Here is a 24,013-nt window from a genome sequence, read left to right on the forward strand (position 1 = left end):
AACTTGCCAAATCCATGGAGCTAGCATCCTCACTAACGTTAACCAGGGCAGGCTCTAGTTCCCACTGTGTGGGAGGCCACGTTTCACACACTACAGAGAGGAAGTGACTGCTCAGAGGTCTTGTACGGCCTCAGGCGGCAAGCTCGGACCCAGTCTCTGATCCGTGGCTACCACAAGGTCAGCCTCAACTCAAAAGGACGTGTTTTTCCCACTGAAGCGACATTGAAGTTGGACCCTGCTGATCCGTTAAGACCTCCTTGGGGAACCCCACCCGGCTGAAAATTGTCAGCAGCGCATCTGCCACTGTGTCTGCTTCGATAGAGGACAAGGCCACCGCCTCGGGGTAGCGAGTGGCAAAATCCACCACCACCAGGATGTATTTCTTCCCCGACCGGGTCGTCTTGCTGAGAGGTCCACTATGTCCATGGCCACCTTCTGAAAAGGTTCTTCTATGATGGGTAAAGGCCTCAAGGCCGCTTTCCCTTGTCCCAGGCCTTCCCCACCCTCTGGCAGGGTCACAGGATTGGCAGTACTGTCGACATGGGTAAAGACCCAGGCCAGTAAAAGTTCTGTAGCAGCCTCTGCCTGGTGCGCCGGATTCCCTGGTGTCCTGCGAGAGGGATGTCATGGGCCAGGTACAGCAGCTTGTGCGAAAACTTCTGGGGAACACCAGCTGCCTCCTGATCCCCATGACTCTACTTCCCCTGGGGGAGCCCATTTCTCGGTACAGGAACCCCTTCTCCCACAGGAACCTCTCCTTGCAACCTCTTCCTCATAGGTCTGTACCGCACTAAGGTTGCAGCCCAGGGTCCTGGGCTTCCGCAAGGAGGGATCTTTCTGCAACTCGGCCTGGAACTCAGCAGCTGGGACAGGGATGGGACCAGCTCTCTCTTGCTGGCTGGGTCTGAGGCCTGCAGCCTCTCTGAGCCATGCCCCTGGGCGTCCCCACCCCCCCAGGTTAGGGTCCTGCACCTCGGGCCGAGTACCTTCCCCGTTGTCGGGGTGCAGTGCCCTTTGGGCGACTCTGACTACGAGTCACGACCAGGGCACTCTGGAGTGCTACTAGGCCAGTCCTCAAGGTCCCTCCCATTAACACGTCTGTGGGCAAATGTGGGTGTACCCCCACGTCCTTGGGGCCCTCCTTGGCCTCCCACTTCAGATGTACTACTCTCGCCACGGGCACCTTGAATGGGGTCCCGCCCACACCCTCCCCCCCATCAGGGTCAGGTAGGTGTTCTCGGGCACCATCCGATCTGAGCCCACCACCTCGGGGCCGGGCAAGCGTCACCTCTGCGCCCGTGTCCCAGTACCCAGTGACCTCCCTCCCATCTACCTCCAGGGACACAGGCACTCTTTTCCGGAGGGGCAGCCCCGCGCCCACCCGGTTAAACCAAAACCCCAGAGGCTGGGCATCCAGCCCCCCAGAGGAGCTGACCTGGGGACCTCCTCCTCCTTCACAGGTGGGTATGTTCCCAGCCCCCCTTTCCCGGGAATGTAGCCCCTCCTCCGATGGGTTTTTACCCAGTCCACCCTCTGCGGGTTGGGTCTGCTTGGTCTGTCCCTGAGCTTGGGCAGGGCCCGTATGTGGCCTCGTTGGCCACATTGATAGCAGCCCATGTCTCGTGGTCCCCTTGAGTGGGTCGGAGGGACCTGATGCTGGATGTTCCCCCTTTTGGGGGGTTCTCCATAGGCCCCCGCTGGGCGGTCCCATGATGACTCTCTCTCTGCGTTGAGGCAGGCCTGCTCCTTCGAGACTCCTCCCTGCCATCCCCTGCCCGACTGTCCACAAATTGGTCGGCAAGTTGGCCTGCGTGCTGCGGGTTTCTCGGCTTCTGGTCCCTCAACCACAGCCTCAGGTCGGACAGGCACTGCTCATACAGGTGCTCCAGTATGAATAGGTCAAGCAGTCCTCTTTAGTTTGGGCCCCAGCTGTCCACTTGCGGGCATACCCCGTGCGCCCGGTTGACCAGTTGTAGTATGTGATCTCACGGGTTTACGCTGACTCCGGAACCTTTTCCGGTACATCTCAGGAGTCAGCCCAAACTCGCGGAGCAGGGCCTGTTTGAACAGTTCATAGTCCCCGCCTCCGCCCTTTCAGTCGGCTGTACACCTCCACGGCTGTGGAGTCCAGTAAGGGGGTGAGAACTGCGATCCTGTGTCTGCAGGGCCAACCCCGTGCAGCTCGCAGGCATTCTCAAAGGCCGTCAGGAAGGTATCTATGTCCTCCCCCTCCTTATGCCGGGGCAGCAAGTGCTTATCAAAGCTCTTTGTAGGCTTGGGTCCCCCCTCACTCCACCGCAGCCGGGGGCCTCCGGCTCCTCAGCTGGGCCAGCTCCAGCTCATGTTTACGCTGTTTCTCCTTCTCCTCCAGCTCATGCTGGCGCTGGTTTTCTCCTCAGCTCATGCTCTTTATGCTCCTGCTGGTTCGCCTTCTCCTCCAGCTCTTGCCTCTTTAACTCGAGCTCCTCCCATCTCAGCTCCCTTCTATATTCCCCAGCCGCGGATGTCGAGCGTCGCCGGGAGGATCCCCTGCTGGGGGGTGAGCTTCGCTGGCAGGATCCCCTGCTGGCCAGGGGGTCACGGTGCCCTCGGTATTTTGCTGGCTCCTCCCCACCCTTCCCTAGGCCTAGGAAGTGGGGGTCTCGGGAAGCCCTCATCCGCCGGCTGACCGCTCCCAGCGGGGACAGACACTGGTGCCTACGCTGCATCCGCCAGGCTGCTTCCCTCAGAGACAGGGCTCCGGTCTCCCTCCTCCAGCTGGGCAATCAGCTGGTCCTTGGTCAGTCTGCCCCTGTGCGCAGCCCCCCTCTACTTGCACAACTCCACCAGGTCACACTTGCGCCACTTGGCATACATCTTCCTGCTGGCCACTCACAGGTCGGGGTGCTCGCCGCTCCCCACGGTTTCCAGGGGGACCCCTAGTGCACCAGCCCTTCTGAGGTCACCACCTCTCTGCCAGGGTCGAGCTTCAGACTCCTCCGCCCCTGGGACCGCCACTGCAATCCCCCGGGGGACCCTGTTACTGCAAAGTCCTTCTCACTGGGCACACACTCCCAGGGGTTAATCACCCCTTCGTTTTACTGCTCCCCAGTCACTTACTGCAGGAAGCGCCGTCCACGGGGTGCAGTATCTCCGACCGCTGCCACCAGTTGTCACGGAGTCTGGGGGAGTCTGGCCCTGCACCTCTCTTCCTGGGACCCACAGTGACTCTTGGCCAGCCAGTAGAACAGAAGGTTTATTGGACAACAGGAACACAGGTTACAGCAGAGCTTGCAGGTACAATCAGGACCCCTCCATCGAGTCCTTCTGGGGGTTCAGGGTGCTTGGATCCCAGCTAGGATCCCCTGAATTCCACCCACAGCCCCAAACCCAAACTGACCTGCCCCTCCTCCCGCCGGCTGATCCCTTTTTCCCCTCTCCTCTGCCAAGGTGCTCATCCCCTCCCCCCTGCCTGGCTCAGGTTACAGGCTTAAAGATCCTGTCCCTCACCTAAAGACATCCCCTGCTCTCCCATCCCCCACACAGACAGCCCCTACTCCATCACACCCTGTACCATGGCTGCAGCTTTCCCAGCAGTCCACAGCCCAGAGCCCTAAGGGTCCAGTGATACAGGCTGGCCTGGCTGTTTGAGGCCATGCCCCGAATTGCCCGGTGAAGCCATTCTCCCCTCCATCCAGTCCAGTTGCATGAAGGGGGAATCTTCTCCCAGCTCCAGTCCTGTTTCTGGAGAAGGGAAATTAGGCTGGTCCCTGAGTCACAGCGCCAGTGCAGCTCTGCAGGTGCCCTCAGGGCACAGGGCACCAGGCAGTTGTCTGGGCCTAGGGCTGCCCTGGCACAACACCATAAAGTTGTTGTGCCACATAGTTGTGCCCATTAGTAGCTGAGGCTGATAGCACCAGAAGTGCAAAGCCTCCACATCGATCCAAAGCCTGTCTCGCAAGCCACCTGTGTTAGAGGGTTAGGATGGAGAAGGAAGCAGTTTGCAGTATCCAGAAGAATCTAAACCCATTTAGGAGAACTATAATTTCTTTATCCAGTAGCAGCAAGTTCTCTCTAGAGCTGCGGGCCCCAAATCTCTTCTCCTTCCCTACCACTGCCCTGTCAACCCAATGTAAATTAAACTTCCCACTTCCTTCCCGCTCTACATCAGCATGTTACCTTGCTGCCAGCCAGCCTGACTCTCCCCTCGCTGGTCTCACTGAGTTTCACGTCAGGGGTGATGTGTAGGTCAGTCTAACCCAGCTACCGGCCAGGATGGATTTTCTGTGCCTCAGGGTTTGGGTGCCCAACTCAAGGCCTGGTTTTATACAGCGCTGAGCATCCACTCTCTGAAAATCAAACCCTTTTAAGGAGTCTCAGTTTGGACCCCCCAAGTCACTTTAAAATGTTGGCCATCACATGTGGTGTCTGTCATGGAGTCCCCAAGTGCTGCTTTGGAACTGCTCCCCACAAAGCCAGGCAGGACTTTGGGGAGCCTCCTCTCCCTTGGAGCAGACTGTCTTCAGGGCAAGAAGCTCACACGGCTTCACCTCCTGGGTCTCTCCTTGGAGCATTCAGCATCCTCTACCCCTCCGTGCACTCCCCACAGCGAGTCCGCCCCAGCGGGGTCCTGGGGAAGTCAGAGGCTCTCAGCCAGCCATGTAACACAGAGGTTTATTCGATGCAGAACAGGTTAAAACAGAATTGTAGTAAAGTGACTGGACCCTGCCGGTCATTGCTGGGGGTCAGGAGCCAGACCGCAGGTCTGCAGTACTCTCTCCAGCAGTCCAGACTAACCACCCCTCCTCTGCTCAGCTCCTTTCCCGGGCCAGGAGGTCACCTGATCCCTTTGTCTCCAACACCTTCAGTTGGCACCTTTGCAGAGGAGGGGCCCAGGCCATCAGTTGCTAGGAGACAGAGTGCCCGGCATTTAGGGGCACTGGCCCTTTGCTCTGCCAGATACTTAAGAACTGCCTAGGGGTCACTGAGGCACCAACACAGTATTCAGAGAAAACATCAAGAACATTTCTAGTTAATCACAGTGTCCACCCAGATTCTACCCACCAGAGCACATGCAGCCCCTCGCTGAGATGCTCGTGACACTCACTGTCCCCTGCACAGCAGCCCGCTGCAAACCCTCCTCCCTGTGAGCATGCTCCCTGACTGTGAAAGAAAGGGGGAGACAGCACCAGCACCTCCTGTGAGCATCCAGAGGGACAAGCGCCCGAACTGGAACATTACCAGTGTTCTCCATCCCGACTGGGTTACTACTGGTTAGTAACCTGCACATTACCTGTAATGTTGTGTTCTGGTTTCCCCATCACTGACTCTTGGTGAACTTTTTGTTATCCCAACTAAATCAAGTCCCATTGACCGCTGCCTGGCCAACCCCGCAGCATAGAGAACAGCAGCTTGGCTGTGTACTGGGACAGAGGACAGAGGTAAGGGACAGTTCTCACTCACCACACAGCTGCAAGGAGATGCTCCTTCACTAGCTCCCATTTCTTGCCATCAGTTTGTTTGGGTCTTGAGCAGCTCCTGAGCGGGAGGATGGGAGGAAGAAGAGAGAAATCCCAACTGCATTTGTATCCTGCCTGGTCCAGCACTACAGGAACGACAGGGCTGGGAAATACTGCAATAAAACTGAGAGTCTGGGGGGATGCACAGAAGCCTCGTTACAAATAGGGGAGAGAAATGGGTCTGTGCCACCTGCTGGAGAAACCCAGATAGCCTTCCCCTCACTGCACAGAGGAGACATCCCCTCTCACTGAGCGGTGGAGCAGCCGTCTCCCCACGGGTGGGCTCCCGGACCCACACTGGAGATGGAGGAACCCTATTGCATTCTTGTCTGTCCCCACTGTCAGGAGGTTAACGGACGCTTGCTTCTGAGAAGGGCAAAGATCCACGTCCTCTGTAAGGCCCCAGAACCCAAGGTGACCCCACGAAGAAGATGACAGCTGGTATTATTGTGAATAACTAGGCTCTGTATTCCGATAGCACCTCGGAGACCCAGGGATGGACAAATACAGAACAAAAGGACAGTCCCTGCCCCAAAGAGCTTCAATGGAAGGATAAGACAAGAGACAACGGCTGGGTACAGTGTGACCCAGGGGGAGCACGAGGAAACACTGAGCTGATGTCGGTCAGCCTGGCAGGCAGTGGCTGAGCGCACCAGCAGCCGAGCCACCCTCCAGCTTCCTGTAAACTCCATGGCAAAGGGGAGTTTTCGGGGGGTGGGGGTTGAAGTAAGATAATGAGGTACTTTTGCGGCTGTTTACGGGGCGACCCTCCCAAGTGTGAAGGGCAGCACAGGAGAAAGCACAAAGGTGCTTGTCTGAAAATGTAACAAGGGCAATGGAGACTGGATGAGCTGAGTAAAACCTTGTTAGGGGTTGAGTTAAAACCTCATTCGAACAGATGTGTGAATGTGCCCTTCATTTCAAATACCTGGGAGGGGGGGCTAAGGGGCCACATCTAACACAGGCCTTTTTGAGTCTGTCCAGAAACTGGCACCATGCGGGCAGGGGAGTCCAGTGGGTAGTGTGACATGGGGTGCTGGAACGGGGGGGTCAGGGGGCCATGGTCCCATCACTTTTTATAGGCCATAAGGACGAGCGATGCGGGGCAGAGAGATGTAAGAGGGGGTGAGGTCTTGGGGGAAGGGGCGGCATGGGGTGTGGAGCCAAGGTTCGGGCACCAGTGGCCCCCACACTTTTAGGGCACGCCCATCATGCCTGATTGTGACCAGGTGCATGTGTGACTGAAGACACAGAAACAGAGACCAGGCAAGAACAGAGAGAGAGGCAGAAAGCAAGAACGCTGAGCAGCAGCCTGTGGGAACAGCGTGACCTTGGCAAAAGCTGGCGAGAGAGCCTAGGAATGGCTCCTCTTGTTCTGGCTTCCTCCTGCACTCAGGGGAGCAGGGCTTTGCATAGTCCTGGTTAAGAAACAAGACTGCATTGAAGAAAATACTGGACTGCACCAATTTCTACTTCCAACTGGAACATCCTGGCCCGGGGCCCTGAACATTGACGAGACACTCAGGGTAAAAAGAGTCGAAATAAATAGATCTGTTTCCTTCTCCCAGGTCTCCAAGTGCTTCTTGCCTTTGTGTTTGTCTTCCAGATTTCAAAGTGCCTAGGGGAGCCACCATGTTGATATTTGTGCAACAGGAAATCCTCAGTTCCCTCCCGCATGTGTCCACAGGTTGCTTGGGGATAAATCCCTGACGCTTGCTCCCGAGTTATTTCAGAACTAGCCCTTGGATGGCCAGTGTAGCCAGTTAGTTCATTTGCTCATCCAGGCCCATTGTGTTATTTTGGGTTATGGTCAACTCCTATGCGACAGGCTTATAGGCACAGGAGCAAAGTATTTAAGGTTTCTCCATGGCGTGGAAGCCCGGAGCTCTCCACCTCCTGGTGACTGGTGGAAATCCAGCCCAGGCACTTTGCAAACGAATTAATTCTCACAGCCCTGTGATGCAGGCTAAGTGCAGATGGGGAATTTGAGGCAGAAATGGAGGCAGGGACTTGCCCAAGGCCACAGATCAAGTCTATAAGAGACCCGGAAATAGAAGTAACAAACTCTACTAGTTGTCCTTTGGCCAGCTAAGGGGTACCCTGGGTCCTAGCCCTGTGCTCCTTCCATATGCTTCTCACTGAGTGATGAATGGTTTAAGCATCAGGTTTGCCTTAATCTCCCTGGTCGCAGGTACATTCAGTTCCATGCGCATTCCTGTGTGAACTCCCTGAGGTGAGGGCTTTATGTAGATATTAAAAATCCCCTGCGATTCATTCTGGAGTTCTTGACCAAAGTATCCCTTCCCTTCCCCTGTTGTGCCAATCCCCCACCTGGCTGCAGGGCTCCAGCACAGAGGTGGCTGCATTTCTGTGCGGGAGGGATTTCTATCCATCTCCAGACCCCCTCCCCAGGAGTGACGATTGCTCTAGAAGGGACACGGTGCTCTGGAGCCAGGGCAGCGTTCTAAACCAGCTTGTTACACTTCAGTTCTAGAATGCTGCCTCTAGAACACTCATCCTTCTCCCATCTCTGTGGACACTTCTCCATCCTGTGGCCTTGCCCTGCACCACTGAGCCCTCGGGGGCCAAACTGAAAGATGGGAAGGGCAATGCGCTAGGAGACCCCAGTGCTTTGTGTTTCTCCTTTGTCCTTCACCCTCCTGGGGAGCTAATGGTCATATTTGGACTCTGGTCCCTGTGGTGTTCCCTCCAGCCCCAGTGCAATCACCGTCTCCACACCCGCCCCAGCAGGATCACTCTTCTGCCCTTTCTTTCATGAGCCTGGGTGGAGCCAAGAATGCCCATTGGGCGCCATGAAAAGCTGCGCTAAGCGAGAGGTGGACAAGAAGACTTTCATGGAACAGGTGCGTGATAGCAAGGAGAATGGCTACCTCCTCTCCTCCAGGAAGATTGGCTCTGGGGCCTTCTCCAAAGTCTACCTGGGCTACGCCACCCAAGAGAAGCTAAGACAGAACTACAAGCTGGCCTCAGACCTTCGGAGCAAGCGGCATTCCATGGTGAGGACTGCAGGGCCTGGGGGCACAAGGCTGGGAAAGCTGAAGGGGAAATGCCAGGGAACCAGCATGAAAAGGAGCTAAGTCACTGAGCATACTATACCCTTGGGGGCTCTGCAGGATAAGGCACCACTCCAGGCCTGGTCTCAGCTCAGCGGTGCAGCGAGTTTGGGGGCACTGATCCATGGGATGTGACCAGCCAGTCTGGTTGCTCAGGAGAAACCTGGGTCCTGGAGAGCAAGGGGTGCTGTGCTTTGGAGGGTGGGATATTGGCAAAGCCATGCAGGGAGCAAGCCCCTGGGAAGCCGGGGGTATCACTTACACGCCAAGTTGGCCAGGTGATGGGTGGCATGTATCTAGGTAGTTCCGTCTGTTTCTTAGGCTCAAAGAAGCCAAAGGGAGTCTGGTGCCTGGAACAGCAGCTGGGAGACTTGAGTCCCCTGGATGCCCTGGGCAAATCCCAGCCCCAAATATTAGCTCTCTGAGCTGGGCCGAGTCCCACTTCCTATTCCAAGCCCTGGCGCTCGCTGCGCCGGACGTGCTGGTGGGGCTGGTGTTGGCAAGCCTCATGCTTCCTGGTCAGGATTTTACCCTGGATGGGTTGTTCTCTTTCTGTGCAGAAAGTTGCCCGTGGGATTGTACTCATGGTGGGGTTCGCTGTGGTCCCCCGGCCACATCTCTGGCTGTGGTTGTGTTCTGAATTCTCCCATTCATTTGCTAAGAGTCAGAGGACACACAGACACTCATTCCCAAGTAATGTGCTGAAGAGACACCCAGACAGCCCCCTGCCTCCCCTTCACTTGGGTTTCCCAGACTCGCCTGCTGCTGCTGGCTCAGACAGAAGATATTTCACTCTACGTGGTGCCATACATCCAGTCACCCCCACCAGTCCTCCCTCCAGCCTGCCCCTCTGCTGCGCCCGTCAGCGTCTCCGTTAGGCATGCCCGCACGGCCGCTGGACCAGCCAGGTGGAGTCAGGCTCGGCTTCCCATTCTCCTGCGTGCAACTCAGCAGCCGCCCTCTCCTCTCCCAGGTGGCCATAAAGATCATATCCACAGCCAAAGCCCCCTTGGAATATTCCAGAAAATTCCTCCCGAGAGAAATCTACTCCCTTAATGCAACCTACAAGCACATCAATGTGGTGAGTCCCAGCTGCTTCCCCCTTCCCTACCCCCGCTACCTCGGCCTTTTCTTGTGCCTACCAGCGGGCACCAAACTGCACTAGGCAAAGGCCACATGCCAGGGATGCTAATCGGCCTTCCGGGGCAGGGGTGGGGGGCAGCCTGCGGCGATTCTCAGTTTCAAGTGGACAAAGGCCAGTCCAGGCGATGGGGTTTAGACACGCAACCCCTAGTGGAATTAATTGTGGAGTTGCGTCTCCTAACCCCCAGTCAGGCTTGGAAATCTCAGCCTAGGGGCTCAGCCACTGCATCTCTTCTTCTCCCAGCTCCTCTCAGGTTCTGGGGCCTCCCTTAAAGCACAAACCCAGGCGATGCATCCTCCATGGGTAGCCTGGGGCCTCGCTTCTCGCAGCTCCTTGCAGGAGACCTGGGTCTGGTTCCCAGGCCTGGGCTGTCGCTAATCAAGCCTACCTGGCTGTCTACGAGCCAGGGCTTTACGCTGCCCTGCTGGAGACCCGGTGCTATTCCCTGACCCAGCCTCCTGGGCTGACAGCACCCTCTGGATGGGACTGGATTGTCTGGCCTCCAGGGAATCCTGTCACGTTGCCCTGGGGGCATTGGTGTGGCAGCTCCCGAGCTCTGGAGAGATGCTGCCCCACGCAGCTGCAGGGGCTCTGTCCAGGAACAGGCACGTCTCTCATGGCCCTGTCGCCTTGGCAGATCCAGCTCTATGAGATGTACAGGAACAACAGGCGCACCTACCTCGTGCTGGAGCTGGCCTCCCGCGGCGACCTGCTGGAGCACATCAACGCCACCTCCGACCGCAGGGAGTGCCCCGGGCTGGAGGAGGAGGAGGCCCGAAGGCTGTTCCGGCAGATCGTCAGTGCTGTGGCACACTGCCACAACGTGGGCATCGTGCACAGGTGGGAGGGGCTGCTGGAGCCCAAGCCCCCAGGGGCCATGCCAAAGGCTGCGGTGGCAGTTTGACTGGAAGGTGCCTGGAGTTCATCACCTCCCGCCCGCATCTGGAGAACCCAGGAGTCCCAGTGCTCATCCCCTTGCTCTGGCCTCTGGAGCATGGGGCCTCCCCATAGAGTTCACATCCTGTCCCATATAGCTCGGGTGCTGAGGGGGCTGCAGAGCTCCATCCAGCTGGTGCTCCAGGGTCTAGGACAGGCTGGCTCCTTAGCCCCTGCCTTGTCCTGCTCAGCATTACTGTCCCATGGGCTGGGGACACTCCAGCACAAACATCATTAAAAACCCCAGAGACTGTAAACATTGCTGCGCAGGGCCCCTGGCCAGCTCATGGCCCCACCGAGTCCCTGCCTGCCCCCTCCCCAGGGAACCTCAGCAGGTATGAAGCTACCATAGTCACTTTCACACCATATGCCCCCTCCCTGCGTGGGGACCCCATTGGGAGTGGGGGGCCACACCAGGTGCAAGAGGGAGCAGGCCTGGAGCACACAGTGCTTCATACTGTGAAGCAGCCACTCTGGGACCACTCCAGGCAGCGTAACTTAGTTCAGCCCTTAGGCTGCTCTAAGTTATTGCTAGGGCCATTTAATCCCCCAATGGCCCCAGGATCAGGGCTGATAGAGTCACCTTCCTGCCCACCTCAGCTGTGCACACTTAGCGTGGCTGGGTACCTGACCCCAGCAGGCTATTGGCAGGGATATATATTGCATGCTCACCGGGGCAGGGCCAAGCCTGTGTGGGACAGGGGATCTCACCACCCAGTGACATCGGTGGTCCTGCTTTGTATTCCGTGCAGAGACCTGAAATGTGAGAATATCCTGCTGGATGAGCGAGGCTTCATTAAGCTGACAGGTGAGCACTGCCCATTTTGAGGGGCAGGAATTTTTTCCCTTCTGCCAGCCCTGGCTAGGCGTCCCTGAGCTGCTCAGTGCTCCATGCTGGGGGGCTCAGCCTGGGTGCTCAGCGCAGAAGGAAGAGGAACCATTGCATTTAGGTTACTTTTTACGAGGTGATTTTGCTTGTGACGCCGGGCAGAGCCCAGCTCCAAACGGGAAGCCAGCTTCCATTCAGCACCTACCTGCCGAGGTTTCACCAGGGACAGCCATGTTCTCTTGCTCCCTCATTTCAGTTTGTCTCCTTCATGCATTTATTTGTCAGCTTTCGGTGCAGAGCCAGCATCACTCTTCGTGGGTGTGAGCCGCTCTCCCACCACAACAGGGAGACACAAACGTGGGAGAACTAGGACCTTGTTGCAAAGCCACAGAAATCAGCCGGGGACTGCAAGGAACCTCAAACTGCTTTGAACTCAGGGTCTTAACTGATTCGATTTCAGGTTTCACAGACAAAACGGCCCCTACAGAGCTAGCCTTGTGTAACACTGGCCAAAGACCCTCCCCTGGTGATCTCTGCATCCAGCCCATAGCTTCCGCAGGAGCTAGAGCAATCTCCCAAGTCATAATCTAGACCCCAAGTAATGTTCCCCACAACAATCCAGCGGTTGATATCATCCCAGTGCTCCTCATTTCTAGTCTGAATGTCTTGATTCATCTTCTCGCCATTAAACTGGGTCCTGCCTCTGCCTGCGAGATTAAAGAGAGGTCTGCTCTAGAAATCGCTTCCCCTCGTAGGAACCCATGGGCTGTGCTCACCACCTAACCTTCTCGGGGATGTACTCAGTAGACTGAGCTCCTTCACGCGCACTCACTCAGGCTGGTTTTCCAGCCCTCGACTCATCCTTGTAGCTCTCCTCTGAGCCCTTCCTAGTTTGTCAAAGTCTGCGGTACGCAGAGCTAACACCCCTCCTCGCTCTCAGTCCTTCTCCTGCTCAGCCACCCAAGGACCACGTTCCCGCTCTCAGAGACAGCGTTGCACTGGGAGCTCATGTTCAGTTGGTTCCCAACCATGATCCCTGAGTCCTAGTCACTGTCGCTGCTTCCAGGACACAGCCCCATCCCGCAAGTGTGACCCACATTCTATGTTCTTAGGTGAGCGACCTGCCATTTGGGGGTGTCATTTGTTCAGTGACCATTGACAGCATCCCTTTAATGCTCATTTCACGGTCACATGGCCCAGCAGCCCCCACTCAAGTAGCCCCCAGCTTGAGTACCCCGCTGAGCTCTGGGGGTACACTGCCCGCCTTGTCTGGGAACTGGTTCTACCCACCTCAGTGCAGGGTCAGCCAGGGCAGCACTTGGGCAGGGAAGCTGTCACATCGTGAATTTTGCATTTTGCTCTAGGGCCGTGCGGCTCCGGGTCGTTTCTTTGGCAGGCAGGTCAAGTCTAGGCCCACCTCTGGGGAAGGGTCTGTTTCCTACACTCATGTGCCTCCCTCCTCCTCCCAGCTGACAGTTTCATGGCTCCATTGGACTGTAAAGTCATGGTCTCCCACAAGGGGAGTCCAGGCTCCAGGCCCAGTCAGCTCCTAGCCTCCCCTCCGAGACCACCACTGAAGGTGGAGGCTGGCACCAGCGGCTACCAACGGGACTGAACTCATTTCACTGGACCACTGAGCAGCCAGCAGGGCCTTTTCCTCACTGCCAGTCTGGGCTGGGTTCCAACCAGTCACCAAAGAAGTGAAAGGCTCTGGTGCCCAGGACCAATCCCTCGAGGCACCTGCTCCTCTTGAGTGCAGCTTTATTGGGTGCCTCTGAAATCAATGCAAGTTAGGTGCCTAAATACCTTTGAGGGTCTGGGCCCAAGAGAGGGTGATAGGCCTGTTGTCCTTCAACTGGATTCAAATCAGCCATTAGGTCATTGCAGAATCTGAGTTTGGGGGCCTGTCTCCCAGAGCACCAAGCCTGGCCAGCTCAGGCTGGAGGCATGGCATGGGCAAAGCTGTGTGAGAGCACTGGACTCCGGGGCCAGACTGCTGACTTGGTCAGTTGGCAGTGGGTGGGAGAGAGAAAGGCCACATCCCCCTCAGCTCCCATCGCTACAGAGGCCAGGCCATGGAGCACTGAGCAGGTATCTCACCAGGGGGTCGTTGCATTACAGATTTTGGGTTTGCCAACTGCTACTCCTTGAAGAATTCCCTGATGAGCACGTTCTGCGGCTCTGTGGCCTACACGGCCCCCGAAATCCTCATGAGCAAGAAGTACAACGGCGAGCTGGCTGACCTGTGGAGCCTGTGAGCGCCACGTCTCCTGCAGGGAGGGACATGGCCGGCGGGAAGCAGGAGCGCCCGGAGCAGGGAGGAGTTGGTCACTTCCTGGGCACTGCGAGTACCATAGAAGGGCTGGGCGGAGCCGGCTGCATCATGGGGCCCATTAGCAGTGTGTAGTGAGGGTCGAGCAAGCTGCCTGCAGGGGGGTGAGAGCACCAGGGCTTTCCGGATGGCCAACACCCTGGGGTTTGAACAGGGCGCTCCAGAACGAACAGCGGGAGCTGCTGTAATGCTCCGTAGCTGCTGTCCTCTGCAGATGGGCCCAGACAGGGGCCCACGCCATGCTCCCCACTATGCTACGGGGCAGCCTGCCCCATGAGTACCAGGTGCTGGGAGCGGCCGTGGGCCATGCAGCCCATGCCCTGTCTCTGGGGATGCTGGGCCTGGTACCAGCCCCTTTGACCCCCGGCCTCCTTCCGCAGCGGTGTGATCCTGTACGCCATGGTGACCGGGAAGCTGCCCTTCAAAGAGCGCCAGCCTCACAAGATGATCCAAATGATAAAACAGGGCCTCTCCTTCCGGCAGCCCATCTCCCCAGGTAACCCCCACGCCCTGCACTGCCCATGGAGAGCTGCAAGCCCTGCTGCCTCTGAGTGGGGTCTCCGAGCAGCCAGGCAGGGTTGAGGCCACCCTGGGGCAGGAGCGGAAGCGAAGCGTCAGGCTTTGAGAATCAGCCGGAGCTGGAGCAGGGAATGGGCTGGCTCCCCCTTTGCCCCATGGCTCCTGCTTTGCGCTGAGGAGTGAGGGCCGCCCCCCACAAGCCCTGCCCCAGGCCAACTCCAGCCCCTCCTCACACCAAAACAGGGCCTGGGGAGCAGGGAGGGGAAAGCCAGGCAGCGGCACCAGTGACCCTGCCCCACTCTGGGAGCCAGGCGGGAGGGTGGCGGATCAGCCGCCCTGCCAATGTGTGGGGCAGGCCCGGCCGTCAGGCTCCAGCCCCTCTCTTTGTGCCAGAGTGCCAGAACCTGATCCAAGGCCTGCTGCAGCTGAAGCCTGGGGCCCGGCTAGGCTTGCAGCAGGTGGCCACGCACTGCTGGATGCTGCCTGCCACCTCGGCCATCTTCCACCAGGCGCTGAACGCCACGGGCAGGCCCCCGGAGCTCAGCCCAGCCCTGGAGAAGCCGTCCGCCCAAGGTAGGAGCGCGACATGCCCCCAGGTCTGCCTTCAGCGGGCAGTCCCACAGCTGAGGGGCACGGGTGGGGAGTGCTGTGCTGAGCAGGGCAGGGAGCAGCCTTGCCAGTGCCAGGCCTGGCTCCAGGACGAGCCAAGGAGCCCCAGGCCAGGAGTTGCTGCCTTGGGGGCTCAGCTCCCCCGTCCAGAAGCCGGCAGCACCCCAGCCCCACATCTGAACTGAGCACTGCTGCCCAGCAGTGTCCCTGCCCCAAAGAAAAGAGCCACCCCCCTGAACAGCTCCTCAGCTAGCAGCACCAGGAGTATCCCATAGGACATAGCCCCACAGCCAGGGGAATGTGACACCGACCCTCACCCTTCCCCGAGCGCCCCGCAGGACCTCGCGGCCCCTCTATCCCTGCCGCTTCCTTTGCAGGCGAGAGTGGAGGCTCCGTCTCTTTGCTGCCAGACCTGGAGAGCTCGGCCAAGCCTCCCGAGGGAGCTGGCAAGGGACCCAAAGCCGCCGCAGGCCCTCGCGCCTCCTCTGCAAAGGACGCCTTCCCCGGCCGAGCCGAAATGGAAGCCAAGGCCCCCGAGCTGATCTCTGCTGGCTGCCTCCTTCAGCTGCCATCACCGTGCCAGGCTGAGCGCCCCCCCCAATTCTCCCTGTACCGGCCCTGCCTGCTCTCCGGCCTCCGGCCCTTCCACCACCTCCCCAACTTCCGCAAGCCCGGCTCGGCCACCTCAGCCAGCGCCTACATGGCCAGCCAGCGGCTGGGCGAGAAGAGCCCCGCTGTGGCTGAAGCACTGGGCAGCGGCTCCTCCAAGCCGGTCATCTCCCTCCACTCCACGTCCATGATCCGGAAGCCCCCGCCGGAGCCCATCACAAACTAGAGGGGCCTCGCCCAGGGCCAGCTGGAGACACCCCTGCTTGGCCCTACCCCGACAGAAACAAACCCCGTTCGGATGGATGCAGCCCCCACTATTAAATGTTATTCAGTCGAGGGCTCTCAGCTGTCCCTCACCGGCCTCCCTCTACGCCCCGTACCCCCCCCGCGTATCTCAGACCCGTTTCCCGCAGGCCCGACTCTTCGCTCCCCTCCGCGCCCCCCCCACCTCTCCCAGGGGCCCGACTCCTTCGCTCCCTCCCCCGCCCGGCCCCATGCTAACGCTTCTGTAAATCTGGCAGGTGCGAACAAATACAGTTAAGATTAGGTAATATAATTGCGGCGAGCATAAGAGATGAGAAAATAAAGCGCGATGGGGACCAGGTAGGAAGCTCCGCTCTCCCAGGGGCCCGACTCTTCGCTCCCCTCGCGCCCCTCCCGCCTCTCCAGGGGCCCGACTCTTCGCTCCCCTCCGCGCCCCCCGCAGATCCGTCCTCCGCCTCTCCCAGGGGCCCGACTCTTCGCTCCCCTCCGCGCCCCCCCGCCTCTCCCAGGGGCCGCTCCTCGCCCTCCGCCTCTCCAGGGGCCCACTCTTCGCCCCCCCGCCTCTCCAGGGGCCCGACTCCTCGCTCCCCGCGCCCCCCCGCCTCTCCCAGGGGCGCGACTCTCGCTCCCCTCCCGCGCCCCCCCCGCCTCTCCCAGGGGCCCGACTCCTCGCTCCCCTCCGCGCCCCCCCGCCTCTCCCAGGGGCCCGACTCCTCGCTCCCCCGCGCCCCCCCGCCTCTCCAGGGGCCCGACTCCTCGCTCCCCTCCGCGCCCCCCGCCTCTCCCAGGGGCCCGACTCCTCGCTCCCCTCCGCGCCCCCCTCTCCCAGGGGCCCGACTCCTCGCTCCCTCGCGCCCCCCGCCTCTCCCAGGGGCCCGACTCCTCTCTCCCCTACACTCCCCCGGCTCTCCCATGGGCCCAACTCCTCCTCCCCCTACGCACCCCCGGCTCTCGCACAGGACCGTCTGCTCCCCCGAGCCTCTCCCAGCCATGGCCACGCACAGCCTCTCTCCTGCTGTCCCCTCTGGGACCTTCTTCTCCAGCCACCCTCCCCTGCTGGCCCCACAGTCTGCGCAGGGAGCAGCTCAGGCCATATCTGTTGGGCAGAGGGGGTGAGAACTTGGGAATGAAGGGAGAGGAACCCAGCCACAGGACCCGGACCCCTTGGTGACAGGCCCCCTGGAACAAGACTCTGGAGATGAGAAAAACACCCTGCTGGGGCAGAGGGAGAAGGTCCCAGAGGGCGGCACAGGCCCTGCCAGCACCGAGACAGGAGCAGTGACACACTGGGCCTGGCCAGACTTAGGGGGACCCGGGGGAGTCCCACAGTTCTGCCCATTCACAGGCCAGACAGCTGAGCCGGGCGCCACCCACCTATGCTGCCCAAGATGCACTTGAGGCTGGAGCGAGATGGGGCGGTTCATGTCCCTTTGCACCCCCCAACCTCAGGGGCAGGCTTAAGGCAGCGCCAACTTCCAGCCAGCCACCTGCAGGCCCCAGGGCCATGCTCGGATGCTGGGGGACACAGAGCCGCTGTGCCAGGGTCTTCCAGGCAGGAGACAACACACATGGGGTAGTTGGGGCGTCCGGCCTCTCAAGTGTATTTAGCAGTTAAGAACAGGACCCAGCCTGAAGCCACTGCCAGCTCCTGCCCTCCAGCCCCAGCTCTGCCTCCCCAGCCTCCCCCAGTCTGGAGTTAAATAGCAGGTTACTGCTGTTCCGGGGGCTCAGCGTTCATCTCCCCCTCGCTAGAGACACAGCTCGTGCCCAGGCAGGGCTGGAATCAGCATCCCAGAGACACCAGGCCAGGTTCACCTGTGCAGACACCAGCTCAGCATGTGGATGGGGGGCTGGCACAGTGCTGGGTGCAGGTGAGAATCTCAGGCTACAGCGCAGGCAGCCGCCTGCTGCCACGCAGACTGCAGGGGCAGCCCCACAGCCAGGGCGCACTATCACCTCCCACTGTGCCCCGGCCCCAGCCCCAACCCCAGCCCCAGCCCCACCCTGCTGAGCAGCTCCTCTTTGCCAGCACTGCTGCACTGTGCAAGGGGGAACCCTGGCCCCCAGTTGCTCCTCGCCTTGATCAGGCAGTGGCAACTGATGTGGGCTGGAGCGAAGCAAGGAACCTCCAGGGGAGGAGCTACCAGTCCCAGTCCCCTCTGGCTGCTCCAGAGCTGCCAGGCTGCGCTGGGAGCTGCCGTCTCTACAGACCTCGCCTCTGGATTAAGGGCAAGGGTGGCTGCATCCGGTTCCATTCGGTACGGCTCCCACGATGGCTGGCAGGTCGCAGCCCTCGGCTGGACAGAGTCCGAGCACACCCCCCCCACTGCTGGGGCAGGGCAAGCAGGTCAGCAAGTCACCTCGACAGCCCCGAAGGTCCCATCTGCATCCCAGGCCCCTTGCCCTGCGTCTCCTGCTGCCGCTCCTCCTCCCGATCCAGGTGCTGCAGTTGCTCCTCCACGTCCTTGGGGATCTTCACCTCCAGCAGGTTCTCCATCCCGGGCTCTGGCTCATCCCCAATCAGCACCTGCTCCGGGCACAGCAGCAGGACTTCAGAAGGGAAACAAGCCATTGAGTGGCCGGGACTGGCCAGCAGCGCCCTGCTCCCTACCTGCACTGACCCCCCTTCTTCTCCAGCTCCCGACGCGGTGCCCCCTGAACTCGCTGTGCAATGCAACAACTGCACCACCATGCAGCAGCATCGAACCCTCGCTTGTCTGCATTTGCCCGGCAGAGACCGGACCCCACCCTGGGGTTTAATAGAGAGGGGGGGCCCCAAGGACCCCGAAGGGGCCCAATTGCCCAGGCCCCCAGCCCGCCAGATGCCGAGCCACATGGACACGATGGGCCTCTGCCCCTACCTGGATCAGCTTCTCACAGGCAGCCTGGACATCGGGCTCCGTCTCCCAGCGGTGCAGCTCCCGCACGACCAGGTAGGTGCCCTTCTCCTTCACCAGCTGCCGGCCGGCCTTGGTGGCTGTGAGCTGCGTGGGAAGCAAGCCAGGGGGAGGGGTCAGGCCACGGATCAGACCCAGCCACAGCCAGCGTGGGCCCGGCCAGCCCCAGCTGTTTCAGAGGGAGACCAGGCACACCCACGGTGGGCAGTTGTGGGGAAGCCCTTTCCTAGCCCCATCAGAGAGTGGCCAGCTCCTGCCCCGCAACAGCAGGGGTTCTAACCCTCCAGCGTAAGTGGGGCTGGGGATCCTGAGAGCAGGGAGGGTCGCATGGATAGGGGGCAGCAGCAGGTGGGAAGGGGTGTGGAGGGGCCCTGCTGCAGGAAAGGGGGTATCTGCAAAGCAACCCTCTCTGCCCCAGCCGCCTTATCCCCTGCATCCTGGCCCGTGCCCCCTCCCCCAGTGTTCTACAGCTGCACAGGGAGGGACCCACCAGCATGACTGCCTCCAGCAGCATCTTCCGGATGTCGGGGTCCTTCTCCCGCTGCTTGTCCGGTGGCAGGTACTGCAGGTCCACGGGTAGCCCTGGGGCAGAGCCAGGCAGGGGCATTAGAACAGGGCAGGGGATTTCACAGGGCACACAGATCTACAGGCTCCTTCCAGAAAACGGCAGAGGCCCCCTGCCCACCCCTCACTTTACCACCCCCCAGCAGAGGGGAAATGAGAGCAGAAACCAATTGAATTCTGTGTTCCCGGCTGCACAACTCTGCCATTGCTAGATACCCCATCCCTCCCCCGAAACACAAGTTCCCAAAGCCCCCTCCCAGCGTCCCCCCTCCTCACTTTCCATTTCCGCTTCAGGGAACTCCTCAGGGCCCGCCAACGGCAGCAGGAGGAAGGGCAGCAGGTCCACCTCGGGGCCTAGCAGCCACCAATGGTACTCTGGGAACAGACACCCCACACAGGCTGGGATTAGAAGAGGGGTCAGAAATCACCAGGAGATGGGGAGTAACAGGGGGAGTGTACCCATCAGGGCCTGCAGCGAGCCCACTAGACTGCCCGGCCAGAGCCAGACAGGAAACTTCATGGGCCACACGGGGCGCTACCAAGCAAAAGCACAACGCACCCCACCAGCTCCTCTGGGGAGGGAAGGGACATGCAAGCCCTGACTGGGTTCTGAGTTGTGCAGGGGAGCCGGGGAAGCCAGAGGTCCCGCCGGGGGGTTGGGGGCTGGGGGGGGTTAGCGCCCTGAGCTCTAAGGCACAGGCTGCTTCAGGAACCAGCTGATACTAGCAAGTCCACTCAGGGCTCAGCCAAGGCACTGAAGCCAGCAGGATCCCAGGGGCGAGGGGCACCAAGTACCCTCCCACATCCAAAACACTTACTGTACTCGAAGCAGCAGTTCCTGAGTGTCCCGATCACCCCCCCTCGGCGGACAGTGGAGGCCTTGTACTGTGTGTAGGGCAGCAGCCTCTGCACCACGCACCTGGGCAGAGGAGGGGCACTTGTGAGAGATGGGCACCTGGCGTGTGCACGCCCTGGGGCACTGCTGGAGATGGGCATTGCAGTGATGCAGCCGTGTCAGTCCCAGGACATTAGAGACAAGGTGGGGGAGGGAGTGTCTTCGACTGGGCCTGCTCCTGTTGGGGGGCGGAGAGACCCACTTCCGAGCTACGCAGAGCGTCCTGCCGGCAGAAGATACGACCTCCCCCCAGCCTTGTCTCTCCATTCCACCAACAGACTAACAGTGTGACCTGGGGCATCCCTGAGCCCACGCACCCCCCCGCCCGCTGCCACGTTCCCAGCTCACAGGCCAGTTCTGAGAGCACCAGCACCCACCTGGATCTGTCCAGCAGGAACTCCCGGGTCTCTGGCAGCTGAGTCAGATTGGAGAGCAGGGGGCCCAGGTAGTGCAGAGCTGCCTTCTTGTTGTAGCCCTCCGTGCAGAACACCTCCACAACCTGGGCCAGCTCCAGCCCCTCCTCCTGCATGGCCTGGAAAACCTGGCGGCAGGTGCCCTCCTCCCGGGACAGGTTGGAGAGAAGGGTGCAGACCTGGTCGGTGAAGGCGTAGCCCGGGTCCAGCAGGCGATGCAGCAGCACTGGCAGCTCCTTGGCCAGGACCCTGTGGGTGGCCACGGCCACAGACAGGTTGATGAGCGAGTGGTAACTGTCCTTCACCACGGCCAAGGAGCAGTCACCCGTCAGCAGCAGCAGAGCCTCCAGGAAATCCGGCCTGCCTGCCAGCAGCATCTGCCCCTCAGCACTGCCCGTTAGCCCCAGGACGTAGCCTGTGGCCTGGCCCTTTAGATCAGGCCGGGTGTCCAGGCGGAGGAATCCCAGCAGCTCTCTGGCCTGCTCCTCGTCCATGCTGAGACAGGAGGTGCCGCCCTGCAGACAAAGGGACCTGTCAGGTGAGTGAGGGGACTCTCGGCCCCTCACCAAAAATCAGTGTGTGTGTGTGGGGGGGGGGGGGTGTTTCTTGCTAGCTCCCCAGTACCAAAAGAAAGGGGAAGGGTGGATGAGAAACCAGGACCCTGAGACTGACAGTCCCCAGGGGCAATGGGGAGAGGCCAGTGCTCCAGGTCAGGGTGGGCAGGGTAATGAGGCATGGGGTCCCATCTTCCCTGTGAGCTGGAATTGCCTGGGCCACAGCGAAGCAAGTGAGCTAAGGAGCGAGCAGGAACCTGAGCTGAGCTGGGAGCAGAGCCGGGCAGCCAGCGGGACCCAAGAGAACCAGATCCATGCTGGGAGCAGAGCTGAGCCCAGGGAGCTGGAGGCGGAGCAGTGGCAGTGCTGGGGCTGGAGCAGTCCAGATCCGGGTGCAGTGAGCAGCTCGGGAGAGCGAGGGGGGATCCTGGGCAGCAAGACCAGCACAGGGGGTCTCCCCATCCAAGAGACCTGCAGGTCAGACTTTCGGGGAGGGAGGGGCGGGATCATAACCCCAATGGGAGAAAGAAGGGTCCTGCCACTTAGAGCCTGAGGGCTTGTGACTGCCACCAGAGCATGGGCTAGTCTACACTGGCAACGCTAAAGTGCTGCCGCAGCAGAGCTTTCACACAGCTTGTGTGGTCACAGCGCAGCACCGGAGCACTGTCTACACTGCCTCTCCGCGCTCTAAAAACCCACCTCCACGCAGGGGCACAGCCCGCAGCACCGGGGGCATGTTCTATTGCTGCCCCTCCGGCGCTCTAAAAACCCCACCTCCACGAGGGGCGCAGCCCGCAGCCCCGGGGCACTGTCTACGCTGCCTCTCCCGGCGCTCTAAAAACCCCACCTCCACGAGGGGCGCAGCCCGCAGCCCCGGGGCACTGTCTATGCTGCCTCTCCCGTAAAAACCCCACCTCCACGAGGGGCACAGCCCGCAGCCCCGGGGCACTGTTTACACTGACGCTTTACAGTGCTATGACTTGCTGCGCTCAGAGGTGAGTTTTTTCACACGCTGTAAAGTGTCAGTGTAGACAAGCCCCACGTGTCCGACCCGCAGCATCCTTGCAGCAGAGCCAAGGCCCAGGACACGTGAGGATCAGCCTGCCAACTGCCCTGACACCCCAGAGACGCTGTGATATCCCGGTGCCACAGAGCGGGGTGACGGGTTTTCCTTTAACCTGCCTCATTTTTGTTTGCATTGGCTGCTGTTTAATAAACTCTCCTTGCTGTGAGCTGGATGCAATGGTCAGTGGGTCAGGGAAGCGCCCAGCGCAGAGAGCACCCCGGAGTGGGGACACCCTGGCCCCTGCCCTGAGTGCCCATGACACGGTTGGGGTTCGAGCCCCAGGAATGCTGGGCCCGGCCTCGCTGGGGTTACGAGGACTCTGCCATGTACAGGGGGAGCCCTGGGGGGCAGGCGGCCCCTGGGTAAGGGGAGCGGGAGCGAGGACTCACCCACATCGTGTCTGAGCCAGGAAAGGTCCCCACAAGAGCGGCCCGTCCCCCGCGTGCACCTGGCCTGGCTCGGCTCGGCTCGGCTCCTGCGCCCGGCCCGGGGCAGCTGGGCACGGGGCGGGGCCGGGCCGCCAATGGGACCCAGGAGTCCGGGCTCCTTGGCCCCGCTGCTGTCACCCAGGGGCCGGCGCGATCCCCAGGCGGGGCCCCCACTTGCCTGTCCCCGGCGCCCTCCAGCCGCAGCCTCCTCGCCGCCACGTGCGTCTCTCCGCGGGCACGGGGTCCGCTCCGCTCCTCGCCCCCTCCCAGCCGGATTGACACGCTCTCTGGCCAATCGGTGGCTGCGGTTGTCCAGGGGGGCGGGGAAGAGGGGAGGTCCCGGAGGATACGGCCCAATCGGCGGCGCTGCGGACCGAGTAGAGGCGAAGGGGATTCTGGGGGTTGTAGTCACACGGGGCTGCTTCTGCGCATGCCAAGTCTGAGTCCCCGCACCGTGCACCGCGCACGGCCCCTCAGAGCCCCGCCCCCGACCGGGCTCCTCGCGCTCGGTTTCGATTTCCTAGCGCCCCGCTCGACCCCCGCCCGCCCGGCGCCCGCGCGGGAGTCGGCCCGCCCATATCCTGCGGCGCCCCCGGGCTCCCTAGGCGCCTCCGTCATACCATGCGACGCTCAGCGCCCCCGCGGGGTCTAGTCTGCCCCGCCCACCGCGCCCCTAGCACCCGCGGGGTCCTAGCGCTCCAACATACCTGCCCAGCTCGCCGCGCCCGCGGGGGCCTAGCGCCCAGACTCGTCCGAGTAACCGTGGTGCCACGACGGGGTCTTAGAGCCGCCCCGCGTCGACCCCACCGGGCAAGGTTCCAGGTTGATGATATTTTACATTAGCATGTTAACGGCGCCCGGCGCACCGCGGGGTCCTCAGCGCCCGCGCCGCATATCCTGCCCGCATATCAAGACCGAGCGACGAGGCCTAGCGCCCATTGGACCATTACCCTGCCCACCGGCGCCCCGCGGGGTCCTAGCGCCAAATTCGGCATGCCCTCGCCGGTGCTCTTCAGCTCGTGCCCCGTTGCCTGCCAGCCCCATGAGGTCCAGCGCCAGCTCATAACCTGCCACCTCAGCGGCTTCCGGCGGAGTCTCCCTAGTGCGCCCCAGCTTCAGACCCTCCGCCCGCTCGCCTTGCGAGGTCTTGCGCCCCGCCCATACCCTGCCGTCAGCGCCGCGAGGTCTTGCGCCCCGTCTCACTAAAATATCACGGCGGACGAAAGCAGTAGCTTGGACAAACATCGATCAGCCAGGGGTGAAAGCAGTGTAATAGTAACGTGGGCCTAGGCAACGCGCACCGAACCTCTGCCCAGTTCTTCTCTCGACGTGGACCTGAGCGAAGGAGGCTAATGCGCAAGCCAGAGGTAAACTCCTTATAT

General features: G+C 60.8%; 2 protein-coding genes across 3 annotated transcripts; one reads left to right on the plus strand and one right to left on the minus strand.

Moving 5' to 3' along the window:
* The first annotated feature begins 8,311 nt into the window (after positions 1-8,311).
* On the plus strand, positions 8,312-15,776 carry LOC116838389 (testis-specific serine/threonine-protein kinase 5-like). The gene is made up of 8 exons (XM_032803526.1): positions 8,312-8,515; positions 9,546-9,653; positions 10,354-10,556; positions 11,405-11,460; positions 13,603-13,735; positions 14,194-14,309; positions 14,726-14,905; positions 15,319-15,776. The coding sequence occupies exons 1-8, from the start codon at positions 8,312-8,314 to the stop codon at positions 15,774-15,776; spliced, it is 1,458 nt and encodes a 485-aa protein (XP_032659417.1).
* A 2,028-nt stretch (positions 15,777-17,804) lies between these two features.
* On the minus strand, positions 17,805-22,650 carry HGH1 (HGH1 cochaperone). Of its 2 annotated transcripts, XM_032803536.2 has the most exons (7): positions 22,593-22,650; positions 20,548-21,098; positions 20,094-20,194; positions 19,552-19,650; positions 19,202-19,293; positions 18,676-18,798; positions 17,805-18,341 (listed from the first exon to the last, which is right to left on the minus strand). In XM_032803536.2, the coding sequence occupies exons 1-7, from the start codon at positions 22,596-22,598 to the stop codon at positions 18,171-18,173; spliced, it is 1,143 nt and encodes a 380-aa protein (XP_032659427.1). In that variant the 5' UTR covers positions 22,599-22,650; the 3' UTR covers positions 17,805-18,170. The 2 variants fall into 2 exon arrangements, with proteins under 2 accessions (XP_032659427.1, XP_032659428.1); XM_032803537.2 differs by lacking the exon at positions 19,552-19,650.
* Positions 22,651-24,013: the final 1,363 nt, after the last annotated feature.

The sequence above is a fragment of the Chelonoidis abingdonii genome, chromosome 2, assembly GCF_003597395.2.
Source record: "Chelonoidis abingdonii isolate Lonesome George chromosome 2, CheloAbing_2.0, whole genome shotgun sequence".
In the NCBI taxonomy this organism is placed as follows: domain Eukaryota; kingdom Metazoa; phylum Chordata; order Testudines; family Testudinidae; genus Chelonoidis; species Chelonoidis abingdonii.

Excerpts from the sequence above, each read along its gene's own strand:
- LOC116838389 (XM_032803526.1), top strand. The coding sequence starts at position 8,312 with ATGAAAAGCTGCGCTAAGCGAGAGGTGGACAAGAAGACTTTCATGGAA. Across the intron at positions 8,516-9,545 it reads GGAGCAAGCGGCATTCCATG|GTGGCCATAAAGATCATATC; the intron begins GTGAGGACTGCA and ends CTCCTCTCCCAG. Across the intron at positions 14,906-15,318 it reads GGAGAAGCCGTCCGCCCAAG|GCGAGAGTGGAGGCTCCGTC; the intron begins GTAGGAGCGCGA and ends CTTCCTTTGCAG.
- HGH1 (XM_032803536.2), bottom strand. Across the intron at positions 20,195-20,547 it reads TTCCTGCTGGACAGATCCAG|GTGCGTGGTGCAGAGGCTGC; the intron begins GTGGGTGCTGGT and ends TCCTCTGCCCAG. Across the intron at positions 19,294-19,551 it reads CCCTGAAGCGGAAATGGAAA|GGCTACCCGTGGACCTGCAG; the intron begins GTGAGGAGGGGG and ends GCTCTGCCCCAG.